The sequence below is a fragment of the Clinocottus analis genome, unplaced genomic scaffold (genome assembly GCF_023055335.1).
Source record: "Clinocottus analis isolate CAN_PGR_092001 unplaced genomic scaffold, fCliAna1.0.p SCAF_7, whole genome shotgun sequence".
NCBI lineage: Eukaryota > Metazoa > Chordata > Actinopteri > Perciformes > Cottidae > Clinocottus > Clinocottus analis.
The window spans coordinates 15,142,838-15,170,542 of NW_027176229.1; the positions used below are offsets into that span (position 1 = coordinate 15,142,838).

At 41.5% G+C, this 27,705-nt stretch overlaps 2 protein-coding genes and 1 pseudogene across 2 annotated transcripts; 1 reads left to right on the forward strand and 2 right to left on the reverse strand.

Moving 5' to 3' along the window:
* Positions 1–13,446: 13,446 nt before the first annotated feature.
* On the forward strand, positions 13,447–16,158 carry LOC137778923 (piggyBac transposable element-derived protein 4-like). Its single transcript, XM_068566292.1, has one exon. The coding sequence runs from the start codon at positions 13,730–13,732 to the stop codon at positions 15,767–15,769; it is 2,040 nt and encodes a 679-aa protein (XP_068422393.1). The 5' UTR covers positions 13,447–13,729; the 3' UTR covers positions 15,770–16,158.
* Positions 16,159–19,322: 3,164 nt separating this feature from the next.
* On the reverse strand, positions 19,323–20,996 carry LOC137805202 (arrestin domain-containing protein 3-like). Its single transcript, XM_068605008.1, has 6 exons — positions 20,738–20,996; positions 20,560–20,620; positions 20,281–20,452; positions 20,035–20,122; positions 19,686–19,942; positions 19,323–19,445 (listed from the first exon to the last, which is right to left on the reverse strand). The coding sequence occupies exons 1-6, from the start codon at positions 20,994–20,996 to the stop codon at positions 19,323–19,325; spliced, it is 960 nt and encodes a 319-aa protein (XP_068461109.1).
* Positions 20,997–22,500: 1,504 nt separating this feature from the next.
* On the reverse strand, positions 22,501–27,063 carry LOC137779178 (arrestin domain-containing protein 3-like; annotated as a pseudogene).
* Positions 27,064–27,705: the final 642 nt, after the last annotated feature.

Consider the following 27,705-nt stretch of genomic DNA (forward strand, 5'->3'; position numbering starts at 1 on the left):
ACACACTCACCTTTGATACTCTGATCAGTGATGAGTGCCCATATCCCAACACTCCCACACGGAGTCCCTTGTTAGGGAACATGGGTCCCATATTGGGCTGCATCTGTTTTGGCGCGCCAAGGGTGAGATAAAGCATCAAGTGAAGGCTGCCGGTAAAGTCTGGATTATCAGGCAGTGACGCAGACACAGGAGACAGAGGAGCAGGAGGCTCTCAGTCATCTGCTTCTATCTTGGGAAGCAGAGATACTGGTGGGCTGAGGGGACATCACTGAGCCAATGAAGCAAGCTAATGGATTGGGTGAAGATGAAAGGGAAACTGTGGAAGAACTGAAGTCACTTCCTCCAGCGGATGATCCCAGCAACTATTAACCGCCCTGAGAACATATTGAGTCATTTTAGCAAAAGAACAACCCTACAAAAAATAAAGTAAATAGATGATTGGAAGCCGCAGACTCTTGGGTTTAAAAGCCTTTTGAGGACAGTCAAACTGAATAACTATTTTATTTAACTTTTTGAATCAAAATGATTATTCTTAATCTGCCTTAATATGTGGGCACTTGCAATGACTTCAACGGGGTCGTATGTTGTTTCAGAAAGGAGTTGGTGCGTGTTCTGATTTTTATATTTAAGTTGGCTCATCAGAATTAGGCTGGAGGCCAAATGGCTTAGAAAATAGTCCCCTTTCTTGTCAGTGTCAGTATTCAGTTTTACATTGCTACAGTATTATTAAATAAGTAAATCAATATTCCATCCATGAGAACTGTATTCCTTAAACTGTGAAGAAGGGTTTGAAACAGCATTTTTGTTTGTGTAGTGATGATGGAAAGTGATTCCTAGATGATTGAAAATGACATATTAAATGCTCCTTAATTGCTTACATTTGCAAATTTCCCTCCAGCAGATAATTGTATATTGTGATGTTCTTTGTGTGGCTCCACACTGTAAATTGCAATAATATCCAATTACTTACATCTAAGTTAATTCATGTTATGTACATCACCATCCGTATAGAAGAGCATTAGAACATTATTCTAATTTCTCTCATTTTTCTCGTAGTCTCTTTCCTCCTCTGATCAGGCAGGAGAGTTTCTTGCAGCCGTTTTGAGGACTTCAAAGGCAATCAGGCTAATAAAGTCTCTCCAATCTCCCACTGAGCAGACCTCAGTTTCCCAACAGACTGTGGCTCTTTAAAAGATCAGAAGAGCCTGCTTGAATTACTACACTTGTTGTTGGAGGCTATGAAAGATAGCGATAATGCCAGGGAGACACAAAAAGAGGAGAGAAAAAAAAGATGAATTCAGTGGATCAGTTCTTGAGGCGATTGTGGCTTAGTGTTAGAACAGGATCGGCGGTTCGAACCATGGCTCAGCTAGTCCATGTCGATCTGTCCTTGTGCAAGATACTTGAACCCAAATTGCTCCTGCAGGGTGTTTCTTTGGTGTATAAATGATTATGAATGATGAGATAGTCCTGATGGGCAGGTGTCACGTTGCATGATAGCCCATGTGTAAATGGGTGAATGTAGCGCTTTGGGGGTTGGAAGACTAAAAAAAGCACCGTACACGTATACGGTCGATTTACTATTCTTACTATAGCATTGGTGAATCTCGGTGTGCCAACCTCCCAATGACCCCATATTCTGCTGCTTGGTTATTTATTTAGTTTGGAGCTCGTGGCTTCTTAGTTCACTGATACCTGGAAGGGCACGTCCCTTCTTTTGGCTGCTTCTGGTTTCAGTCACAACCTCAAAGTCATCTTTAGACAAAGAGGATTAATAAGGCCACATTATTATAGATTAAAAATGCTTGACATCACATTCCTGCTGTAAAGCCTTTGTTCTGTCCGCACTTCCTCATTATGAAAGTGCAACCTTTGTTTTCAGCCTTTGAGGGAACAAATGACAAGAATAAGGTTGCCAGCTGAAAGACACCAATATCCTCTCTGTCGGGCAAGTCTGGGTCATCAAGGCATATTAGAGAGTTTAAACATGTACACTGTACACTACTCACCTTGAGACCCAGGCCTTCTTGGTCACTCTAACTCCTTCCACATGTAATCTTTTACCAGAAAGTTTATGGCAACATGGGAAAAATGTAAACTTAGTCCTTGCAGACAGCTCCCTGTGGCCACAAGTTGTGGAGCACCGCATGTCTCCTTTGATGGTAGCATTTGCAGTTTGTTCATAGGACATCTCACTTCATGCTCATTAGCCCAAAGCAGGAGTTGTCTCTGCGTAACAAGGCACTTCCACAAAGCCGAATAGATGAATGGAGATACTGTGATCTGATTTAATGATGACCCAGAGTAAAAACGTGGATGCATTGAAATTTGACTTTATGCCGAGGAATAAATGAGACGGAGCTTAGTCCTGATGTGACAATTTGGCCCTCAGATGTTCCTGTGTGCTCTGCCATCATTACTCCCCTTGTGTTATTACAGGTTCTTGTGTGTGGACATAGTCACCATTTCTCATTCACTCTTTGATGATTTGGCACATAAAGTCATGTAAAAGTGTGGCAATCCTAACAACTTGGTTTTAGTCTGTGTTTTATCTGTGCTATTTTTCAAATAAGCTGTTTTGCAAACTTCAAAGATGTTTTTTTGCCTTCGTCCTAGTCTTCACCGGAGCTCATTTTAATGTTGATTCTTGTGTTTGCAATTACAAACTTATGAATTTTTAAGATGCTTACTGCCTGAATTAAGACGAACAGAAGAATCAATTAAAATTCAAATCACTTCTCTTTAAATCTGAGCACTCCTTAGACTCAAAGCTTTATAATTTTGAGCCTTGCAGGTATCCTTTATGTGACATTTTAATTATGGTGTGTATCATTGTCAAAATTATTCTAAATTGCATCATTTGCCTTGCAAGGATTCCACATTATGTGAGTCTGTGTTGGGAAGTGTGTCCTTGAGGTTTAAGTTGCTCTCTCACTTCCAGGAAGACCAACTTTGGCTGTTCAGCCGGCCACCCGAGTCCAGCAGGCTGGTTTCCAGACATGAGCTGGGATGAGCACTTCTCTACTTCATCTCTCAGCACTAGCACGGGAACTGCAATCGAAGGAACAACACTGTAACAGCTTGCACTTGTTATATCTGACAATAGTGAGCGTGTGGAGATTCAATTCAACACAGCTCTTTTGTGAACAACCCTCCTTTTCTAAATGTAACAAATGGCAATGAAGGGAAACATGAGTCTGTACTCAAATGCAGACAGATAAAGAAGCAGCAGGATGAATTAGGATGAATTTAGTGGGTTTTTTTTCCTCCAGGATCCAAATAACACTCAGGCAGATAGGTAGCAGGCAGGTAACAAGAACCTGCTTAGCGGTGATAATGTTCTGACAGAGAGTAAAGAGAGGAGAACTTGTATATGTGGAGCGTGGCTGACGAGTGAATCATTACGCTTGTTCGTCAGAGCTGCGCCTGGAATCCAGACGTGAGCAGGAGGCCGCTGCTGAGGCCTTGACAAGAAACTGTGATGAAGTCGGACAGTTTTCAGCTGCCTTTAAAGTATTAACAGAAAGTCACAGAAAAAAAACGACTTCCTGTTAGTTCCGCTATTTAGGCTACTTGTAGTTTACAGATCACGGTTGGATTTATTCATATGTGATTATGAATATATATTCATGTCGAAATGTGTGTGTGTAGCAGCGTCCTTTGTGGTTTTTATGTCTGCCTGTGAAATACATTACTACTGGTTTTGATATGTGTTGTATAAATACGATTTTGTATCGTATGCTATTGTATGGTGTTTCCGGGGCTTTTATTTTGGAAGGAGAAAAACGGAATGAGAGGTGCGGAGAAACGTTAGTGGTGGGAAAAAAAAGGAAAGGACGATAATAAAGAAGTTGCCGACTTGGCTTAACAAACGAGCATCGTGTTCTTATTTTCTTATGACCACACAGTGTCGACGCCCTGACAAAACCCTCGGTTACATTAGTGGCAGCAGGTTACTTTCCGGCCTGAAAAAAGCGTTAAGTATTACAGCTACACATAAAATAAAATAAGGATTTTCTACAACATGTGGTGTTTCCTGTCAGATCGAAGAGCCAATCAGCTCTCTGATGTGGCGACAGGCAGGCATTTCCCATCATGCACTGGGCCAGGCAGTTTGTGGAGGGCTGATTTAGCGCCTGGCTCAAAAATCGACGGCAGCAAGTCGGCGGGAGCAAGTTGGACACAAATCTACCCGGCGTGCATTGCGCGTCAATCGCCGGCGATCGATTCTGCGCAGAACTGCTCATCTCGAAGCCAGACAGCGCTGATGAGGGAAATGACAACAGGTTTGGAAGTGGGAAGGGATGTCGGGAGAGCAGAACTGAGGGCATCTGTTGGATGGCTAAATGATAGCAGACGCACGGAGCCCGGGGAAGTGAGAAGGAGCTGGGCATGGGGACAGAGAGCCAGGCGAAACAACAAAGAAACTCTCATGTCCTGACACCAGTTGCTTAATCAAGCATTCAGTCCAACAATCCTCATTGTTCCACAGCGCAAACAAAAGCACACAATGTTCATTACAAAGCATGGATATTGTGGCCAATAATTTTTACACATGAATCAAATCATGATGAATCCACCTGATTGATCCCGCAGCACTTTTGGTTGTCAAATTAAATCATATAAACTACGTCAGATAAGGATAAGGAGTGGTCTGGTTGGAAAAGAAAAGGCTCATTCAGGAGTTGTGAGATCCTATTGTTTTAGCAAGTGTCCTCCCCGATGACCGCAATAGACGTTTGTGGTAGTCAGTACATCTGAGTAGTGTTGTGACAAATCATCATCCCAGTCATTAAACTGCAACACCTTTTCTGTCTAAAGGCTGTTCAGTATTATAGTGAGTGTGGCCATGGACTATGGTCATTTCTGAGTTGCACAGTACAATATAGAGGGCAGTTCAATATCATATGGACAGTGCAATTCACTTTTTGTCCAGTTTCACAAGAAGCGTATCTGTAAGCATCTTCATTAGTCTATGATCCTCTCTGCAGGGACATGTGTATCTTTCTCTGTCTGCTCTAACATTAAATGACTTGTAGTGTTTTATCTGTTTTACTGGTCTCAAAAAAAGAAGAGGCAGTACAGTATTACAGTTGGTGTGGGACTAATTCATAGTGTACCCAGCCCCAGTTGTAGACGTCACCAGGCGCGTCCTGGCCCAGTAACAGGCATGACAGCAGTGCTACTCACAGAGCTGTGCTGAGGCACATCTGACCAAAGTAAACATGCCAACTAGCTTGAAAGAGCTCTTTCAAGAGCCACGTTTGTGGGTGTAACCTCAAATTGAGAACTTATAATATGAATAATCACTTATATCAGAGATTTCAAACAATGCCACAGCTCTGCATGGATTTAGAGAGTAAACATCTTCATGAGGCAGATTGAAACTTCAAGAGAAACGATGTGTCATATCACTTGATTTTATTTATTGGTCTTTCACATTTAACTTATTAGTTCAGTAAATGCTAACGATGACGTGGACACAAACAGACTCACACTGCCGAATACAAACCTCTCTGTTGAGTAGCAGCAGTCTTGCTTATCTGAGGCTGTTTGATTTCTGTTAACAAACAGGTAGGTGGTGAAAGAGGGGCAAATTTTTCATACTTAATAAGTGGTGGATCTCCTCTTTTAAGATACAATATTGCCACTTATTTGTACTAAAGTTAATGCAATCAGCATGTTTATACATTTACCAATGAGTCCAACTCCTTTGGTTTTAGGGACAAACTAACACCATAATGCCTACATGTGTAGGCTGTGCCGGTAATGCTGATAAAGGATCTGTGATGGAAATGCAAAAAGAAAGGTGCAAAGGTGATTGGTTGAAAAGGGGTCTCCAGCAAACACCAACGGACTTGAGCTTCCTCAACAAATCAAGACTTTCTTTACAGAGCTTCATTGATATCACTTGTGGTTCAAATTAACATCCAGGTTTTGATAGTTCTCCTTCCTGCTCTTATACTGAAGGCAGTGATGGAGGTAAGAGATAGTTTATCTCGCTTCCTTCACTAATTATAACTTGGACAAGTTTCAGTGTTGTGGCGGAAGTCCGAACATTCAAGGGATCAGATGGCACCTCCTTCCATCCCTCCATGGACTCCATGTGGAGGGTTGTGCAACCTGGAAATGTCTCATGGAGCACACGGAGCTTCAGGAGAGGCAGACAAGAAGTTGACTTAATGACGCAGGCCTTGCGAGTCATTGTCTGGCACTAGAAAGTAGATGAAAATTAAATGTTGCAAGACTTTGAAAACATTGTATTTCTCTGCTCCACTTATCATGTTTAACATGAGTTAGTGAAATAAAAAGACAACTCGAGGTTTGAGTAATTAAACTACTCGGCAGAGACTGATGGAGTGACTTTCTGCAGCATATTGGCTGTGATTTTTTTACATTAAATTATTCCAGAAAAGAAAAGGTAATGTGTCATTTGGACACTGTACTCCATATCTGACTCATACAGTTTCTCTTTCCTCATCTGTTACTCTTACTGCATCAGTTACTCTTACTGTATTATTGTTTCAACGTTTCAACATTTTCGATCCAACAGTTGATTTTGCGATGACAAAAGTGTCTTTCAGCCATATACTAAGATAGTTATAATAATAATGATGATGATGACTCATTTATGCAAATTATAAATGAGATATACTCTAACCCATGCGCACAAATTGGTTTACAAACACCACTCACTTTATTTATACTGTATTTCCTAAAACTGTTTGTCTGTGGAGGACAAATTATCCACAAAATTAATCTTGTCAACACATATCTGTCAGGTCCCACAAGCAAGAGGATGAGTTATCAGCCAATTTTCATTTTCTTTCCAATATTGCAGAATGTACGCTCTTCACTCCCAAAACAAACGCAGTGACTGAAGTAAACGGTTCACATACCACAGATATGAGGGTCACAGCAGTAACGCTGCCTGGAAATAAGACTAAATGCATCTTCAGAGGCCACGACCATTCAACTGTGTTCATACTGAGGAAGATAGCAAGGAAATGGAGAAGTGATGTCTAGTTGCTTGGATAAAAAGTGCCTCATGAGAAGAATAGTTGTGTGTCCTATCCAAAGTGTTAAAGCAACACTGACACAGATTTAAAGTTTTAGGAAGCGTTAATAAGTGTAGTATTTGTAAAATCTAATATTGACGATGGATGCAGTCTTAAATCCTTTTGTAAACAAAAAAGCACAAAAATAAATATCTTTACAAAGGCTCTTGATGTTGTACTTTAAGGAAACACTAATAAAGACTGAAATAACGCACATATTCAAGCTCAATGCACATTACATGGCATCTTAAGCTGAGCTATATCGAGACACATTTAGGATGCCCAATGTTACTGCTGGACCACAGATAAAATCAGGTGTACTTTGTGTCAGATATATAGTCCTATTCCACACTGTGCACAACTTCTTTCCGCGCTACGATTCCAATTGCTTTGTTGAACCTCCAAACCAACACACATTGTTTCCTGTCCATGGATGTGACTGGTATGCAATTTAGAGAAGAAAAAGTGGTTCAAATTGCTAAGTGAGGAGCAAAATCCACAGCAAAAAGGTTGATATCAGCAGTTCAAAGTGCTTGCCACCACATATTCTCAACATTTTGTCATTGCCAGAAAGGATGTCAGTTCACAAATAATGTGTCACTCTTCATGACTATGCTGTTCTTGTTTAAGAATACAATTTAGCTAATATTGCATGTGCTTAAGTGAAGGGAGACAAATATTGTTTGCCTAGATGAGACAAGTTTTTCAGAAGTGGGAACTGAAAGTGCTACAATGGCTCCTCTGTCCCCTCCTGATGTGTCAGACTCTGACTCTGACACATGGCTGAGAGGAAGATGATGTCTCGTAGAAAGCTCTCTGCGCTCTGCCGTGATGCCACAACAGCAACAGTAGGAGAACAAATATGTGCCTTTACTTCAGTCATTTATATTGAAAGTCTAAGACGCCTCTTGTGTCTTTGTGTTTAGTTTTAGATACCAACTGTGATTTATAGCCCTGTTGTAGAAAATAAACAAATTAACTCACAATGCCACTTCCTGGATGAAACTTAAAAAAGCCAAGTTTGAGAAACATACATGAAAGACTTTCTCATATTGTAATTTGTTACTTAAGGAAGTGTTGCTTGACAGCTTAAAACAAACAGTTCTGCAGACAGATGTTTTATTCACTCTTAACTCTCACGGGAAACGTTGAAGTCATAATAACTGGTGAAAATAGTCACCTCAGGTTTATATAGAGCCCAGGACATAGTTTGTGTTCAACCCAAACACTTGCACGGGGTTGTTTGCTTCATCACTTTGAGATGATTACCTTTGATTTTTTTTCTTTGCTGAAGTCGTGAGGATGTTTAGGTTAGTTAGTCATTTCCATTGAAAGGACTGTGTCCTCCTCATCTTTAAAAGAGAGGCTAATAGCAATAAAAATGACCAATTAACAAAGGTAAATACCTAAAGGAAAGATACTTTAGAAGAGTAGGGGAGGTTGTGCAACAGTATTAAAGGCCTTCGTAAAGTGTCCCTCTCTCCCACACACACACACACACCACCCCACACACACCTTTGTTCTATGACCTGGAGTGTGCATCAAGGGATGCGGTAACAAGGTCCATATGTGGTCACTTCCTCTCTCCACTGCTCTAACATGAGGAGGCAGTATTAACAAGAATACAGAATCCATTGATTTACTCTCAAGAGGACAAAGAAAGACACAAAGAGAGATTTTCCTAATTATTTTCGTTTAGTATAGTATAAACTAGACTCTAGTTTATATTATACTAAATACTAAAGTAGTATAGTTATTTATTGGCACAATAACTGTTTTTGACAGTGGGATGGGCATGACGCGCTTTGCTTCCCATCATAGATCATTTAATTGGGCATTAGCATTTGGTGAGGCGGATTCCGAATCGAGTCTAATTGAGCAAAACAGAGAAACCCAACAAAAATGCAACTGTGACTGTAATGGTCTTCAAGAGAAAGGACTATTTGATTATAGGAAAAGCAGTATTTTACAGTATTGAAGAGCTGAATTGAATCGTTGTGGATCAACTGCTTTCTGTCAGTCCAGTGCCGGACCGTGCACATTGCAGAAAACAGATTTTGGCTAGAGGCAGCATTTAAATATCAAAGGAAAGACTGCTCCTTACAGCAGATTTAAAATTGCATTAAGACTCACAGCATATCGATTGCATCATGTGGGCTCAGTGGTTATAAATGAATTTGTCATGAATGTGCTAGAGGTTTGTGAGCAATATATGTCCCTGGTATCATGTTATTGGTTAAGCTTTAAGTGAGTGGAAGTCTGTGAATGAAGAACTGCATATGTCTACACTGAAATACAAGACCAGCGAGAGTCAATCATGGGCCCATGAAGTTTAGGTTCACGAAAAATGATAACTATGAAGAATCAGCCAGATGCTCTTCCACACACTTCTTATAGCTTTGTCCCTGTGTTGTCTCGAGGTGTTGGAAAAGAAGTGAATGAACCTTGGATGTCGAGTTAGTGCAACACTCTGTGGATCTTCCATGTGAGTTGCAAATGCCCGCCAGCAAAATAAAGGCATTGTACCCATAGATAACTGCACGCAACACCCACAATCCACTTGTTGATATTTTCCCATCCAGGCCAGTTGGAACAAATTAAAGGCAACATGTAAACAGTTTTGGTAATCAGCAAAACTCCCGATGAACAGATGATTTATTGTTTATAATAAGAATCCCAGCAGCACAGAAAACTGTCTGGGATGAGCCAATGATATTTACATAGCATTCATCATGTTTCAAATCAATAGTTACTCAGTTTCCAGAGGTGTGAAATACAACATACTGTATGTCAGATATATTCTTCAAAACAGTTGTTCTTTTTGTTTATTACCATCTCAAAAGGGTCCGGGTCCTTCTCTGTATGCTGCAGACAAAACCCTTTTGCACAATCCCCAAATGTGCCATATTTTGTGGTCTTTGATGTGTCATTATGGAACAACAAGAACAATGCCACCCATGCGGAGCAAGAGTTTGACGGCAAAATGTGATTCCCAAAGTAGCAAAGCACTTCTTGGAACTTGGAAACACAGTGTTAAAGGTTTCCTGCATAGGGAGACATCTCAAGGGACAATCTTTCATAACTCATACACCAATAATTATCAGCTGGTAAGTTCACATAGAACAGTTTCCCTCACTGAAGTTTGTTTCTCAACATGTAAGGCTTTAAACTTTTCTAACCTTCATTAACAGAGGGCACCGTCAGGGAAGACACACATCTGCTGAGCATGAGCAGTTCAAACTATAGGTGTCAGCATGTTTAACTTTCTTGTCTTGTATACTTTCAATTTTCACTTTCTAAACTCACCTACCTGACCTCGTCTTTGTCAGAACAGAGATGTGTCTTCAACTGGCAGCTCAACACACCACCTAAGAATTGGAATGATTAAAAAGACGAATGGATGAGTTACTGTAGAATCAAGCTACGTCACATGCTAAATTATGCCGAGACAAGAACCAGCAGAGGCTCAGCTAGTTTGCCAAGACCCGAGTCTCACTGACAGACGGGTCTGTCGGTGCTTGTCCAGCACGACAGGCATAATGAGGAACATGTGGTCTGACAACCAATTGCAAGTCAGATCTCAGGGTTGGTGTGTGAGAGGCTGAGAGACACACTTTCATTAAATCTTTTTAATCCACTGCTCTGTTAGTAACTGTGAGCACAAAAAACGCATAAAACATAATGTTGAGTAGGTATATTATAATATTATATTATTCTATTCTCCCTCTGTATTCTGTGTTATATCTCCATCTAGTGGTTATAGGTGAATACATATTTGCTCTGTAGCGTAACCTGTTGCCTACCACCAAAGTATTTATTCCTATCTAACACATAGTTCTGATGTGATTTTGGTTGTTTGCGTTTAGGATTTTTTTTTTTGCTTTTTTTTGTTTTGTTTACATGCAGCAGATACATAATTAAGAAGGCCTGTTTGCCTTTGAACAAACAGTCTGTTCTCTGTTATAATTGTATGACTGTTCATTGTCATTGTTATCATTTGGGATATTAGTATGAATAACACTAACAAACAAGAGCACTGGTGGGCGATTGCTGGCCTCTGTACACGCTGGATCTTTACAGCATCTATATTTCTGTGTAAGTATGGCTTCTTTTCTTTATACCAGAGATGATCTAAATAATGTGTTCTTTATTATCATTGAATATACTATAATACCAGACTTTGATAATGAGAATAAAACACACATTGAAACACTTTCAAGTGCTGATGAATGGTTACTTTGCTCTAACTACCACCAGAGGGCAGTGTGACATAGTGGCCTAAAGTGTCGGGGCAACCAGGTGAGTGTTTTTCAAGGTCAGTATTACAGTATCGCTTGATCATTTGGACAGGTAATAGTGTTAGCTCAATGTAACAAATTCATGGCATGGCTGTCCTGAAAACACATATTTGTTTACATAGAAAATACTCTTTTGTCAGAGTCAGTTTGACCAGTTATGTGACAGATTATGATCACCCTTCTGTTTAAACAAGTTGATGCTACTAGCAAACCCACTACGTTGCTTATGATTTGCTTTCTCAATTCCAATCACATCAGCTAAGACTAAAGATGCCATAGGCGGTGGAAGAAGACATCACTATTAATACGCTTCACACACTCACACTCACACACACACACACACACACACACACACACACACAGACACACACATACAAACACAACAAACACTGTGTCATGGAATGACAAAGATGAGCGAAGGGTTGGTCTGTGTTCAGCAGGGGCTGCAGTGGTTGCACCATTTGCTCACATGCTGGCACACACACGCACACACACACACACACACACACACACACACACACACACACAGAAACCATCTCTGAACTCATCCATGAGAAAAGGATCTGAGCTGTGGAGGAGCTGAGCTGGCCGCTCACACACACACTCACAAAGATACACACATACACACTGAACGCCTGAGCCCCCATTGGTCGGCGTCTCTCCACCCCACCGCGAGAGTCTCTGAGGGGTCTGCTGCAGTACTGCTCTGCTCCAGGGGCCTGGAAACGCTGGAGTGAGATTTTTTTTTTCTCCCTTACTTCTATTTTTGGGCTGGATATCGGAGGTCCACAGCCTCCCTTATTTTCCACTGTTTTCCAACATACTGGTTCCCAGTGTACACTGCTCGTACAGCTTCAGTGCCTTCTCTGGAGATACAAACGGCCGTGAGGCCTGTAGTTCAGGCAGGCAATATGATACCACTGAGACAACAAGAATCTGTGCAATAAGCTAGTGAGGAAGGACACATAAATTGTGCCTCTGCTGCAGGGCCTAGGGGCAGCAACCCATTGCTCAGCCAGCCATGTAGACTCAGGCCACAGCTAAAAGAATTTGGGAAGGACCCTTCCTGCAGCCCATCCCCCCATAAGTGAAGACATGACTTAACCAGCCTCCTCCCAAGTGAGCGAGGAATCCACAACCGGAGTTTTGTTGTTTTGAGGTCAATCCCTCTTGATTTATGTTTCCCTGCCCACTGTTAATGGAAGTGATTGAATATGTGCTTTATGTATGGCTAACAACACTACATCAATCAACAGAGAAAATAGATCTCATTATACTTCATTTGGATTAGTATTAGAAGAGTACAATCCCCTCACTTTCCAAACGCTAGAGCTGTGTTTATCTCAGGGGGTTACACCTGAGGGAAGCCTCTGCTATCAATTAATGAAAACAGGTACGACTACAGGTCGTACGCACGACTTAATTGTTGTTTTGAAATGTGGATTACATAATGGATTTTTGGTTGTAAATATTTACACAGAAAATGATCTGGATCAATCAATCTGGAAACCCTTCATCCTCATCCCTGGAGTAAAACACAAGAGTATCTGCCCACATTCATAAAATAGAGGGAGGTCCCTAATTCCACAATAGCCTATAGGGCTTCAGATTCATGTAGGAACCTGTCAGAGGGAAGAAGCATGTTTATGAATGAACAAGCTGCTTCTCTGCCAGAGTTCAGTGTGTAGTCTGTTTAGCAAACGGATGAACAAGGTGTCCTGTGTGATGTGGAAACATCAATCATTTCATTTTAATCCTGTTGTGTGCCTCTTAAGCATTTCCTTACATAATGCATACACACCTCGCTTAATATACTTTAAAACCACAGATATCTAGGCGAAATTATGACATTTGAGCTCCAGTTTGTGAGTTGTGTTGCATACATGAGCTATTAGAAAGTTTCCACACTTCCAACCTGTTAGTTGGTTAGACAGCTGATTGACATCATATGATCTTTATGTTTAGATTTTACGCAGTGGTTTCTGTATCTCCACGGCCTCAGAGATGGCTATCCAGATTATTGATAGTGGTGAATGCCAGCGGGCATTAGAACAGCAAGCGGCCATCTGCCAGCCTAGCGAACTAGCAACCCCACCAGCTGCAGTCGCAAAACGCCCTACAAAGCAGGACATGCATGCAGCTTCTGACGTCTGCGGCCACACTGCGCTACAAAGCCCAGAAAAACCAGGAGCGGAAACAATGAGAATCAAGCTTATAAACGCCGCATAGGTTCCACGACCAGCAAGTTTTGGAGAAGAGGCTTCCGTTAAGTGCACATCAGTTCATTTCGGATGACCGGTTTGTGCGATTATTTTTCCATGTTGAAAAAATATACATAAAAAGACTCATGCAGGGGCACTTTAATACCCCGACATGGCGACGGCAAGAAAAGGGAGAGAGCTTTTTACTATTTTGGAAACTAGCGCGGACCCAGAAAGTACCACGGTGTGCGACAGCCAGGACTCTCCGCTTAATCTTTCGGCCGATGTGAAGTGGTTTGAGATTCCTTACAGAAAGCCAGACTCGGACGAGGAAGACGAAGTGCGGGAGGAGGAGGACGGCGAGGGGGAGAATGGATTCACGAGCACAGCAGCAGCCGCGGCGGCGGCGGCGGCGGAGCCTGCAGACGCGGCCAGCAGCTTCGTCGCAGAAGGAGGCTGCAACATAATTTTGGTCACTGGTAGTAATGGGATCAAGCACGACGAGGAGGAGTACGCAGAGGACTGTTATTATTCTACCTCCACTAACTGCTCTGATACCACCTCGAACGATTCGGATATTGATTTCTCCGATTTGGAGGAGGAGGAGCGCAGGAGTTTTTTCAGCTTTGACGATGACTCGGACGAGGACTGCACTTCTGCCGACTTCTGGGGTGAACCTGATCAGGTAATTTCAATCGAACCGTTCTCCGCGGTCAGCGGCCCTCAGCACTCGCTGGGGGACGATGCTGACACCCGTGACTATTTCCGGATACTCTTCCCAGATTCTCTTTTTGAACACATGGTAGAACAAACAAACAAATACGCCCTCTATCGGCAAAGGAGGAGTGGAAAATCAGACCCCCACTGGCACCCTACTGATGTCAGAGAGATGAAAGCGTATGTAGGTTTGAACATTCTTATGGGCATTAATCAGCTTCCAGACACTGGCATGTACTGGGCCAGTGACATTTTCATAGGCAATGCAGGCTTTAAAAAAACAATGACGGCCAGGCGCTTTGAAAAGCTCACCCAGTACCTCCAGCTGTGTGACCGTGAAACGGAGCCTGTGCGTGGAGAGCGTGGGTATGATGCCCTCTTCAAAATCAGGCCTCTCCTTGATGTGGTGGAGAACACCATGTGGGATGCATACACGCCCAATCGCTGTTTGACCATAGACAAGTGTGCCATTGTCATGAAGGGACGTTTCTCCCCCACCCAGTACATGCCCTCCAAGCCCCTGAGGAAAGGGCTGACCGTGTGGATGCTGTGTGACTCTCGCACCGGCTACTGCCATCGGGCCCAGATATACGTTGGCAAGTCCAGTGAAGACGAGGCAGCGGCCTCCCTGAGCCACAAGGTAGTGACCTCCCTTGTGCGTGGCCTGGAGCGGCAGTACCACCATCTCTTCATGGACAGCTTCTTCACCTCAGTGCACCTCCTCCAGCGGCTGCTGAGGGACGGACTGTACGCCTGCGGGCCCACTCAGCCGGGGCGCAGAGGTTACCCAGAGGTCCTGCGCCCCCGTAACGTCGGGAAGCTGTCGCAGGGTGAGTTCTACCAGTGTCAACGTGGAAACCTGGTGGCCACCGTGACACGGGACGTCAAGGTGGTCAGCTGCCTCTCCACCAACTCTGCCCCTGGCATCGTGGGCATCAGTCCGGGTGGGCCGCAGCTGGAGACAGACGGGGAGGGTGAGAGTGACAGCATGAACTGCTCGAGTTTGTCCTTCGGTGTGCCTCGACCTCTGCCCTTGCTGTTGTACCAGGAGAACATGAGGGGCGTGGACCTGTGCGACCAGCTGAGAGAGTGCTACCAGGTTGGCAGGCCGTGTAAGAAGTGGTGGCGCTACTTCCTGTGGTTCTACGTCAATCTGTGCATCGTCAACGCCTACATCATCCTGAGAGAGAGCCGAGGGGGCACGGCGCCGGCGGGCTTCAACGGCAAGCAGTTCACTCAGCGCCACTTCCGGGTGCGCCTGGCGCAGCAGCTGATCGGAGACTACCAAGGGGCAAGGGGCATGGAGCGGGCGGCACGCAAGAGACACGCAGATTCCCCCATAGAGTACGGACACCGCCTAGAGCGCATGTCGGAGCGCTCTCGGCGCTGCAGGAACTGCACCAACAAGGGACTGCGTCACGAAAGTGTATTCGGCTGCAAGATATGCAACGTCCACCTATGCAGGGGAGGGTGCTTCTCTGAGTTTCATAAATAACATTAAACTGCTTTTTCTGTTTTTATATCCTTTCTGTAATCGAACAACTTGTGTCAAGGGATTTTTTTAAACGGTAAAACTATTTGTAATTCCAAAGGTTACCACTACAAGTGCACAATATAGTCACAGACTTTATGTAGAACTAGTTTTAGGATAGAAGTATTATTGCACGTATAATAGAGAAAAAACCTGAGAAACTGTAGATTATTTGAATTAGTATAGAATGTTTTGGCAACTTGCCTTCTGTAACAATGACAGAATTGCCATGTGTCACTTTTTTATACGTTTAAAATAATGAGAAACAATTTTATATTAAAAAGAAGAAATCAAACTGTTCTGCACTTACATTAGATCAGAAAATGTTTACTACGGGAAGTTTATCTCTCTCCTTTTCCAAAATAAAATATTCATCATGATGTACTTTACTGAATCGCCATTTGTGTGTGTGTGTGTGTGTGTGTGTGTGTGTGTGTGTGTGTGTGTGTGTGTTATTGAAGCATAGATAACATCACCACAGTTTATATCAAACAGGGATAATATCGTTAATTTGTTAATAAAATCTGAGCTTCAAATTAATTTACACTGGTTTGAAGGAAGCTCAGCTTTGGTTGCTCACGGTCCTTCACACACACCAAAATCTGTGTGTCTCTGGGCCTTCAAGGGGACACAGCTTGGAGCAATTAGAGAGTAGAAAAAGCCCCTCAGTACTCTGCAGCAAACGGACCTCATAATGCCATCTCTTTCTCCAACCGCACTACTTGCACAGAGCCATCTGTGGCCCTGCTCTACTGGGTCCCAACTCAAAATGTGATACTTGTCACTGACTTGATTTCAAAAAAGAAGATAGAAACACCACTCTTTGATAGAATAATCTTCATGTATAAGTAGTTAGAGAAAGACAAAAGGGTGAGGACATTCATTTGCTGATTTCCTGAATCAGCACGTTTAGTTTAGGAAGGGTGTTGGATCAAAGCTGGCCGTGCTGTTCCAAAAGAGGAGCAATTAGGAATGAATTGAATTCAGAAATATTTGTGACCAGCGTTAAACATGTGTATTGTCATCAAAGCTTCTCTCCCCACTGTTATCAGGCTGTATGCAGGCAGAGATGGGCCGCTTCAGCAGGTTCGACTAGCCGTCTCCTGTGTCTCTTTCCTCTTTCTGAGGTCTCTCTTCTTCTTTCTCCCGCTCTCTCTCTCTCCCTCCTCAGGCTCTGCTGTGCCATCCTACACACACACACACACACACACACACACACACACACAGACACACACACACACACACACACACACACACACACACACACACACACACACACACACACACACTACACCCTCCCTTTCCCTTCACTCCTCTCTCTTGCCGGCTCTCTCAGCCGTTCTCCAGCTGGGAGAGGGTTAGTCAACTGGACGGCCATCCCGCTGATCTGCGGGAGCCCCTTTGGGGAGTTACCATGGCAACCGTGGCCGATGAAGACAGGGAGTCGCCAGCAGGCCCGCACGGTTGTCATGGTGCTAGCTCTGGCTACGGAGGTGGGAGGTGCCAAAGGCCACACCTCCCCTTCTCCAAAACCAAGCTGTGTGTGCTTGTGTGTGTGTGTTCGTGTGTGTGTGTGTGTGTGTGTGTGTGTGTGTGTGTGTGTGTGTGTGTGTGTGCGTGTGTGCGTGCGTGTGCGTGCACGTAGGGAGGGAGCTGGCTGGCTGACAGCCTGCACACTGTACACAGAGCCAGACTGGTTACCAGGCAGGCTCCGCTACAGCCAAAAATGAACAGAATGACATGAAACTGCTGCTCTGGAGATGTCTTCATGCAGGTGTAGGATTCAGCCTTTCAAGGAATTTGTCTCAGTATGTTCTGCATCAAACCGAATCACTCTGAAAGTCACTATTCTAATCAATTGAAGAACACGCTGCTGCTTTGCAGATATCTTCACACATGTGTAGGAGGCAGATTTAGTTTGTTTTATTATATACACTGCATACTGTGCTACTTAAAACCAAACGCTATGAAGTTCAATTAAACAGCTTTTAGACCCTGTATTTGACATTTTTCCGACATTTGCTGAATTATTTCAATATCTGTCAGTCAGTCCTACCCCACATGGTAATTATACTAGAAATGTATTACAGATACTTACAATAAATAATATATACAAGCTGTTTGACATTTGATTTGAATTACATTTTATGTGTTTCCACTCAAATATTAATACAATTTGTAACTGGCTCAAGTAACACACAATAACAAGTCAATTGTAGTTAATGTGAGTTGAAATATGAACTTCATTTTGTATTTCCAACAACAGTTGTGCAGAGTGCATGTGCACCTAAAAAGATCTGAAGCCTGTTGTTGGTCAGTCTTGTGCTTTTGTATTATTAATGTCGTGAGTAATCTCTGTTTTGTGGGCTGAACGTGAAATCGTGAAGACTTATTTGTGCGTCAGAACCAAACACTGTTCTCTCTCTCTCTCTCTCTCTCTCTCTCTCTCTCTCTCTCTCTCTCTCTCTCTCTCTCTCTGGGTAGGTGGGTGTGCTGTGGGCTATGTGGTGTCACAATAGCCAGATCTAATGTTTCCAGGATGGATCCCAACCATAAAATACTCAGCTCTCAACATGGTTTCCCCTCCTGGGCAGTGAAAGATCTCTGAGTCTCTGTCAAGAACATGGGCCTGGTTTCACTTAAGAACTGCTGCTTGGGTAACACATGTACTGTTAAAATTGTGAATGTGCCTTTGTTCAATACTTTCCTCTGTTGCAAAATCAGTCCATGGATGAGCGTGAGAAACACCCAACATCTGATTCTTTCTTATTCTCAGAGTCATTGTTTGTCTCTGCGCTGAGATGTATGAACGTTCATTCCCAACACTCATGATTGTGATGACAAATGACTCATTAACTGTAAATGATTCATATTGATTACAATTAGTTAGTATGTCACACAGAAGAAGTCTTCACCTTCACTACATCTTATGAAAAGGACTTTTTAGCCAAACATCAAAATTCTACATTATAGTAGTAGAGAGTAACTAAGTAAATGTATTATTTAATGTACCGTACATATAATTATTAGGTGTACAAATTGGTGTCAAAGAACTACATTTTCCTTCTTCTTTTCTACCCATTAAACTTCATTACTTTACTGCGTATAAAGTATCAAACTAGCTCCACCTCAACCAGCTACAAGCGTCACATGCTATATGTATTGATCCGTCAGAATTCATCTTATAATGTCAGAGGAATATGTCATTCACAGATGTGACCGTAATGGAGTATTTCTATGTTGTGGTATTGGAACTTTTACTTCCTTAAGTAAAGGATCAGAACTTGGTTTTAAGTCCAAACACTCACATGAAGCAACTATTACTAGTCAGCTACTTCGTGACACACATCTCCATCTAGTGGACAAGAGAGCCGACAGGCATGTGAGGTAGTTTGAACTGAATTTAAAGCAGATTAAACATTTAATTTTCAATTATTCTGTGTGGTTATTTTGAGTCTTGTTGCTCCTTGTCATGAAACAAGGCAAACAAAACTGACTTTTGATCTGTTGAATATGTTTAAATTGTAAGGTTTTTAAACCAGATGGATCGCTTTGGTTTTTGTTGAAGTGGTTTTGTCGAACCCAGCAGAATGACCAGAGGAAGTTTGATCTCTGCGTCTCTTGGGCCATCAAGACGGACCTGCAACCAAAGAAACAAAACTTACATTACTGTTCTGTACTTTATCCACTGATCATTCTGCAGCACGACTGCTTCGCTCTCTGGTTTTCAGAAATCCGTTTGTGAACGCGGGAGACAGGACCGAACAGGTCGGGCTGTAATACGACTCTTTGTTCAACGTGTAACCATCATTAGTGTGCCGGCAAGCCATGAGGGCTTCCCCCTTCAACCTCTCCTCTCTCTTTCTTCTTGAGTACATACCTTGAGTCTGTACTCGAGCCTCATCATGCAGCAGTTGAAGAAGCTTGGGTGAAGTTGTGGACGGATACTCAGAACTTTGGTTGTGGACTGACTGGTCTCTGCTGCGATGGGGTCACCTGTCCCAAAGAGGGTTTCATTTGTGTGTACAATCCTCTCTGACTGAGCAGCAAAGGTCTGCTTTTCACACAGGTAGAACGTGGGTGTTACTGTGCGTGCAGAGTCATTGAGTACCTCCACAGAGACTACCATTGCTTCACCTATGTATATTTAGGAAGAAAATAACACTATTAAGGTTCTTGTTAGGACCATTCAGAAAAAAACTACATAATATCTATAGAAATCTGTTTACCTTGCTTTACTCCCAGTTTTTCAGAGGTAACATTCATAACAACCTTTGCAGATCCATAAAATGAAATCCTGGTTGCATATTGTTGTTCCTAATTGAAAAGTATGCCGTCAAGAAGCCGAATCTTTAAATACCATTTTGAGCTGACATTAGCTTCATGGATGAATATTATAACAGTGTAATTATAAACCTGAACACATGTGGAAAAAGAAAACCGGATTCAAGTACAAAGGCAAATCTTTTTCATACCTTTAGTCCGATGATTATCATTTCTGATTTGGAGGCAAAGGGGAACTCAGACTTGGTCAGAAAAGGGAATTCAGTCTTGGTTTTGTGGACAAGCCAGATCGACTGAGTCAGCTGTGCTTGCAAACTATATGTTATTTTGCCCCATTTCCCCTCGTAAGATGAAGGCATATCTCTGAAAGCAAATATTCCCAATACATAATGAAGATTATTTTATTTCACCAACTGGTAGGTAAATGTGTTTATTATAAATATCATAATAAATATATGTTCCACACTCACGTATTTGGAATGACAAAGGAGAATGGATACACGTTTCTCCCAGAGCGGATGATTTCTGAACCTTACGAAAATAAATGTATTTGTTAAATGCACATTCATCTAATTGCTTAGAGATATAAATCATCATTCAATTCAAAAGCTTTATGCTCTCTTTTTTTGGCAGTGTGGCAATACTAACCATCTCCTTTGTTTTTATCCTGAATAAAAATATGCTCAAAATGAAAGTATTTCCTCTTGTCCTCGTGCGTCCTTGTGGCTTGTCCTTCTTGTTTGTGCCATGTGACTTTAGCTTTTCCTTTGGCTTTGACCAAAAAACACTGCACTTTGGTTCCCCCGCTGGTCACCACTGTCACCCTGCCAGAGAGGGTGTCACCGGGAGAGAAGGTGCCCTGTTCATTCACCTTGTTGTAATCCACCGAGAGATGCTTCACAGTCATGAGTCGACAAATAACCTTTCCAAAAGTAATGGAGTAAAAACTGGACGATCCTCCTTTTGTGCAAAATAATTCCTCTACATGTACTAGAAGCAGGTTTGACGTTATCGACGTTTTGACAAAGTCAGTGGGAGTTAGGCCTCTCGTCAACGAGCAACGATCAGGCGAGCTTGACTCATGTACTGTAGCAGTGGACTTCTCCAAGAGCTGTATCGGTGTCACACCATGTGATCAAGGGCTGCAGGTGTCACTTTCACACAGGTAACTCTAGCCGGCAGCCTCGCAGGCTAAATTAGGCCAAATAAATTGAGAGATTGGACCAAAGAAACATCGAGAACAACTTGGTGTCAAAGTAAAAATAAATTGCATCTGCTAAAAGGGTTGCATAATGCAAACAGATTCAAAGTCAGTCCACGTTTCCTCAACCTTTTTATTGATATCAGAGAATGCTGCTTGCCATTGCTTGATGATGGAGCAGATCAAGATGGAGGGCAGTTGTTTTCCAGTGATGGCAATCTGCATGGTCACACTCTGTTAGCAGCGAGACGCCGCAGGCTCATTCTTCTCTTTTGAAATTGAATTTGTGCAAAATATTGACATACATGATGTGGAAAATAGTAATACCATTAAAGTTAGTCAAAACATTTCAATTTCCCTGTGGGTTTGGACACATCAATAAACTTGAGTTGAAATGCAAGCTACAGTTAAGGCATCTTTACTGGCCGAATGCAAATATATACAGTACAGGTATGAATATACAGCCACCTCATTTTTGTAAGAAAATAGGTTTGTTTTCAAAAGGTTAAGAAAATATAATAGCAAGTAACTATTTAAGAAAATCATGTCATGTATAATTTTGTACATATACATAATACATATTTATGTGCAGTGTTACTATAAGTTTATTCGACATTAAGTATGTTCAACGGTTGATGAAAAAGTACACATAACCCTGACATTATAAAAAGGTAAATTCACAATTAAATAAAAAATGTAAATGTTGGTACCAATATGACTAGAAATATATATATACATATATATATATGTATATATATATAAAAAAATATATATATGTATATATATATACATATAAATTCAAATGTTGGTACCAATATGACTAGAAATATATACACACACACACACACACACATACATATATATATATATATATATATATATATATATATATATATATATATATATATATATATATATATATATATATATATATATATATATATATATATATATATATATATATATATATCACTATTTTTAGAATCAGCCGTATTATCACAAAAGAAGAAAAACATTTTATCTAAAGCGTCTTAAATTACACAGCTGCAAATATTACAAACAAACATGAGCAAGGTTAAACTCAAGATAATCTCCAAACAAACTGTTGGCGATTGAGTCACATTGTGGGTAATAGATGCCAGATTTTTAGAAAAAGTAAGAGGAACAGTCCATCGTGAATCTAACAATGTTAAATGAAGGCACGGCCATATCTGTGGTGTATTTACAGTCCACTTGCATAGTTGCTAAGAGGAGGATACATAGCATATGCTCCATAGGGAGGTGGGGGGTCCGCAGCTTGGGGTGCTGGTTGTGGTTGAGGCGTCGTGCTCCAGGGGACTTGGTCCTTGTCCTCAAACTCTTCAAATCCAAAAGCAGCAGCAGCAGCAGCAGATGATTGTTTTGTAGCAGGGACCCCAGAGGACGGTAGAATGACTATAGGGAGCTTGATCTCTGGATCCGCAGCATATTTGAGATCTAGATAGATCTGTGAAAAACATTGCTGATGTTATATTGTTGGATTTGTTTTTATATCACAAGAATGTCTTACAGTATTACATACTGTGTGCATAATGGACTCTTGACAAACACTGTTGTGGTGGTGGGGGCATGGTTATGCTCAGCTGCAGAAGGGTGTGGTTGTGGGTGGCTCAGGGGACAGGTGCAGAGGATGAGGCCTAATTGCCCTCAGCTGATGCTGATTGCTTTTCCCCAACATTAAAAGAGCAGTAGGGAAGACCAGGGGTGATTGCTGCCAGATGGTCTGTGACCATTACCAATGAAATACCATAGTGCTGTGTTATTTATACTAAAGAAGTAACTGGACCTTGTTACAACTATGAATGAGGGATGTGGTAAATGTCTCCAAATGTTGATATTTAGATTAATTTTTGTTGGATTTCATAATTGGACACTTGTGTTAATATGGTTTAGTCATTGGGTCTTTCTTTTGTTTCTTAAGTATTTTTTTGTTTAAAATAGGTCTCTCTGTCTGGTGTTTGGAATTCATTTTGGTGCTCTGCCTATTAACAAGTTACTTTTAGTATTTCCTTAGTCATTTTATGGTCAGTGAAGAAAAATGGTCCATTTGTCATTTTGTATATTTCATTTCATGGCATAAGTGCCTTTGTTACATTGTAATCAATATATGAACTGGATGGCTGAAGGGCTCAGAAAGAGGGAACACGGGATTACCTTCCACAGCTTTTGACCACGATATAATGAAGTTTACCTTCAGCCTGTACTCCAGCTTGAGGATGGAGCAGTTCAAGATGGAGGGCAGTAGTTCCGTGGGGATGGTGATCACCTTGGTCACAGTCTCTTTCCCAGAAGATGCAACAGACTCAATCTTCTCCTTAAGGATCTCATTTGTGGAAACTCTCCTGCGACCCTGGGCGAAGAAGCTCGTCTTCTCATACAGTATGAATTTAGGCTTCACTGAACGGGTTGAGTGGTTGCCCACTTCCACTGTGACTTGGAGAGCTTCGCCTGGAAAGTGGGGAAAAGAAAGCTGGTCAATTTGTAGTCTCAATCAGTATTTGATAGCAGTTACAATTTTGCATTAGGATAATGTGTATCCCCATGCAGTGACTTTCTCTATGAAAGACAATAGGTTGCCCACATTCCAACCGCACAGAAACACGTGCTATGCTGTTATCGAAGACATTAAACAGAAACTCAATCTGTGAAGAGCAAAAGCTCATTACAGGCTGTTATGTCGTGATTTTTATCTGTTTGCCTAAATTAGTATTTATATAATCATAATTACAAACAGAAGTGAGCTATTTTTTTTAAAACTACTATCAAGTATGGCAATAGTGAAGTTATTATGACCCACAGGGTCATTAGAAAAAGCCTCATGTTAATACTGTTCACCTCCCCACCTGAGGGGGGTGCTGTGATATGTTTTGCCTTGCCCTGTGCTTTTTTTTTCATTGCAGGTTATTGGACAGCAGTATTTGGGTGGGAACCTGTGGGGGCGGGCTCTCTCACTCCAGCTTCCAACCAGGGCAAGCTGCACAGCAAAGACTCTTTGGTGTTGCATTAGAAAGGGTGTCGTTAGGGGTGAGAAACCCTTTTTGTTTACCATGTTTTCTTTTGTTTTTTTTGGGTAGGGAGCTAGGTTAGACACCTGTATGTTCTTTTGTGGACGAGGAAAGTCAGGTGACTTGTACAGATTTGTTATTTTGGGTCAGGCTCACACTGAAGAATTTAAGACAGAGTGCACAATGCACAATAAACAACCATTGTTCATTATAAACTGCAGCATTGGTACTAATTTGGGAGGTGGGGAGACCCGTCCGTATGTTACGCTCAGGCTCCTGTAGACCGGGTGTGACAGTTTGATGGAAGTGTGTTGCTTGGTATGGCAAGAATGTTGCACAACAGTTTCAACCAAAATATTGGCCAATATTAGCAGATTAGTAACACAAACGTGTTTGTTTAAAAATTCCAAACAGTGTCACCATCACATACTGTTATGTGTCCTTTAGGTTTGTTTAAAAAAATATCATCCTTTTTTAGTCCCACAGTGGGGAAATTGCAGGATTACAGCAGCAGTGCACACAAGAGACACATGGTAAATGAAAAAAATCAAGTAATATAAATAAATGAACATACACATGCCCCTTAACAAGATTCTTTTTCTGCCTAGTTTATGGAGAATAATGCTGGTGCTGATACAACTTCCCTCTTCCTATGGCTGAATTTACCTGTTAGTTTAATTAAAGGACACTACTTGCACCACAGCTTAAACTTGTTGATCCTGTATTTAAACTAGGCTATATATATTTATTTATTTATTTATTTATTTGCCCTTTCCTCGAAAATGGCATACCGAAACTAAAAGGTGTGTGTCTGCAACCATGGGCTATTTGAATAATGTTATAATAAAAGGCTACACGTGAGATTTTTAAGAAATGTTTAAATATCAGTATATGTTACTGATTAAGAGTAAATGAAGATGACACATACAAAAATAAAAACATTTCAGGTCCGCCTAGAATAAAAAAGGACTTTCAGGATGATTATTTCTTTGAAATGATGCAGCTGTAAGGTCCAACTAACCTAAAACACAACGCATGAACATTCTCTGATTTTGATAAAGTGGAGCAGAGTTAGAGAGGGTTTAGTACAGAGACCAATTAGCCAAAGGCTCCAAAATCTGCATCGGGGCACATCTGTGACGTTTGAATTTTTTCATGTACCAAACCATATATTTCATTTGCATATTACTTATGGTGTTCAATACATTCAAATACAGCATTGTTGGGCTTTTTTCCTATAACATGCTATGATTTACAGCTTTATATAACAATCATTCAGATTTAAAAAAGGTTAAGCCTCCCCCACACCTTTCACCCTTTACGTACGGATGTGTACCGTGTTGCTTGCACGCTGGTTGGTAATTAGCTGTCTCTCTAGAAAGAAATATTTTAGGAGTTGGCGGAAGAATGGCTAAAGATTCAATGTTTTCTTCCTTTAATAGTTTACATTCAGCCCAAGTACTCAAGGAGAAAGAGCAGCACAGGTAGATGGGATTGGGTTTTGAAGTATATTGAAGTGCTGCACCCTCAATGAATGTGGCTCTCTTTGTCCAGCATGAGGTCATTCTCATGACCAAGCAAACAGTTTGACGCGTCACTCACTTCCCGGCAGTTTAGGGAAGAATGAATTCTTACCAAACGAGTTTGTAACTCGTGCTTCCTTGATGAAGCATGAAGGTAATGGAAAACATCCTTCAGTCAACAAATACCTGATTTCCAATTAACCATGGGAGGTGTGTGTCGGGTTACTGAACAAGGAAAGGCTTCTGAATCTAAATTCATCAGGTGACGGATTCATTATTACCTTGCTTGTATCCCATTCGTTTGGTGTGAACGTCCATTGAAATGTTTCCAGAGCCAAAAACTTTGACAGATTTATCTTTACACCCATGCTGAGGATCCTATGACAACAGACCACAGATCAGAACACTCTCTTCTGCTTGGACAATATGCGTCATTAAATAGTTGCAGTTTAGAAGAAGAATTTCTTACCATAAGTCCGGGAATATCCATGTCTGCTTTGGACACAAATGTAAAGTGGGTCTTTGCCTTTTTTGTCAGCTTCATTGATTGTTTAAGCTCTGCCGTCAATTTATGAACAATGTTACCGATGCAGGATTTGAAGGTTGATGGGATTTTCCTATGGAGTACACATATTAAATGACCTGAGAGAAGTAAAATGTCTGCTTTAAAGAAGACAAAGTAAAGAACTGGTACCTGTCAGGAATCTTAAAGGAAAAAGGATACACATGTCTTCCTTTACCAACGACCTCGGTGCCTGGAATATAATATATATTGTAAGGCCTAACAGTATGATAATATTGAATCATTGTCTAAAATGAATAATTGTTATTTTGACACTTTACCGTCTTGTCTTGCCTCTCTCAAGATATGATGTTTGACATCATAATATTTCTCATTCGACCAGTACACATGATGTTGATATTGTCCATAATGTTCACTCCATCTGACTTTAGCTTCTCCTTTTGCTGTAAAAACAAGCGACTGGATTCTGGTTTCCTTAGAAGTATCTACGATGATTCTCCCATTCACAGTATCTCCATTTGTGAAGGTGTTTTTGCTGTTGATGGCATCATATTCAATTGAGAAGTTCTTGATGGTCATTTTCCACAAAAGAAATACAAAGCGGAAAATCTAAATCTCCAAAAGGCTTGTGAATCCCGAAAAGCTGCTCCACGTCGTTTATATGTGATCACAGGCATGCACATCTCGCTAAACCGGTTTTTCTCTGCTGTGACCACAAGTGAGACACACCCATGCGCACACAGTGACTGGGAACTTTCCACTATGCAAACTCACCAGTTAATCAAAAAATATTAAACAATGGCCTGCATGCGAGTCAGAGCAATCAATCAATCACACAGCTGTTGAGCATGCTTTCTTGATAACCGCCCGAGTGGGTGAAGAGTGATGCCTGTGCTTTTGTCTTGGGTTTAGGCCTCACGTGCTACGCTTTCTCAACATATCACATGACATATTTTCCATTCACAGCAAACTAATTTCCATGACTGTACATAACGCACTTCCTATCTGTCATGATGGGATTTAAGTACAAAGGAAATTAGTTGAATGACCTGGAATATTCAGTCAGTGGCGGATTTAGCAAATTGGAGGCCCAATGCGAAGATATGTATGGGCACTACACACACTAATGATCACGATGGAACCGAACAGAGAATAAAGTTTCAGATATCACCTGTCTTTGCCAAAATGCTAGGAAAACCAGCACTGTTTATTGTGTGTGTGTGTGTGTGTGTGTGTGTGTGTGAGTGTGAGTGTGAGAGAGAGATTGTTCTCCACATCACACACTTCTGACACAGAGGCCCACTTGTTGACATTGTCTCACAGGT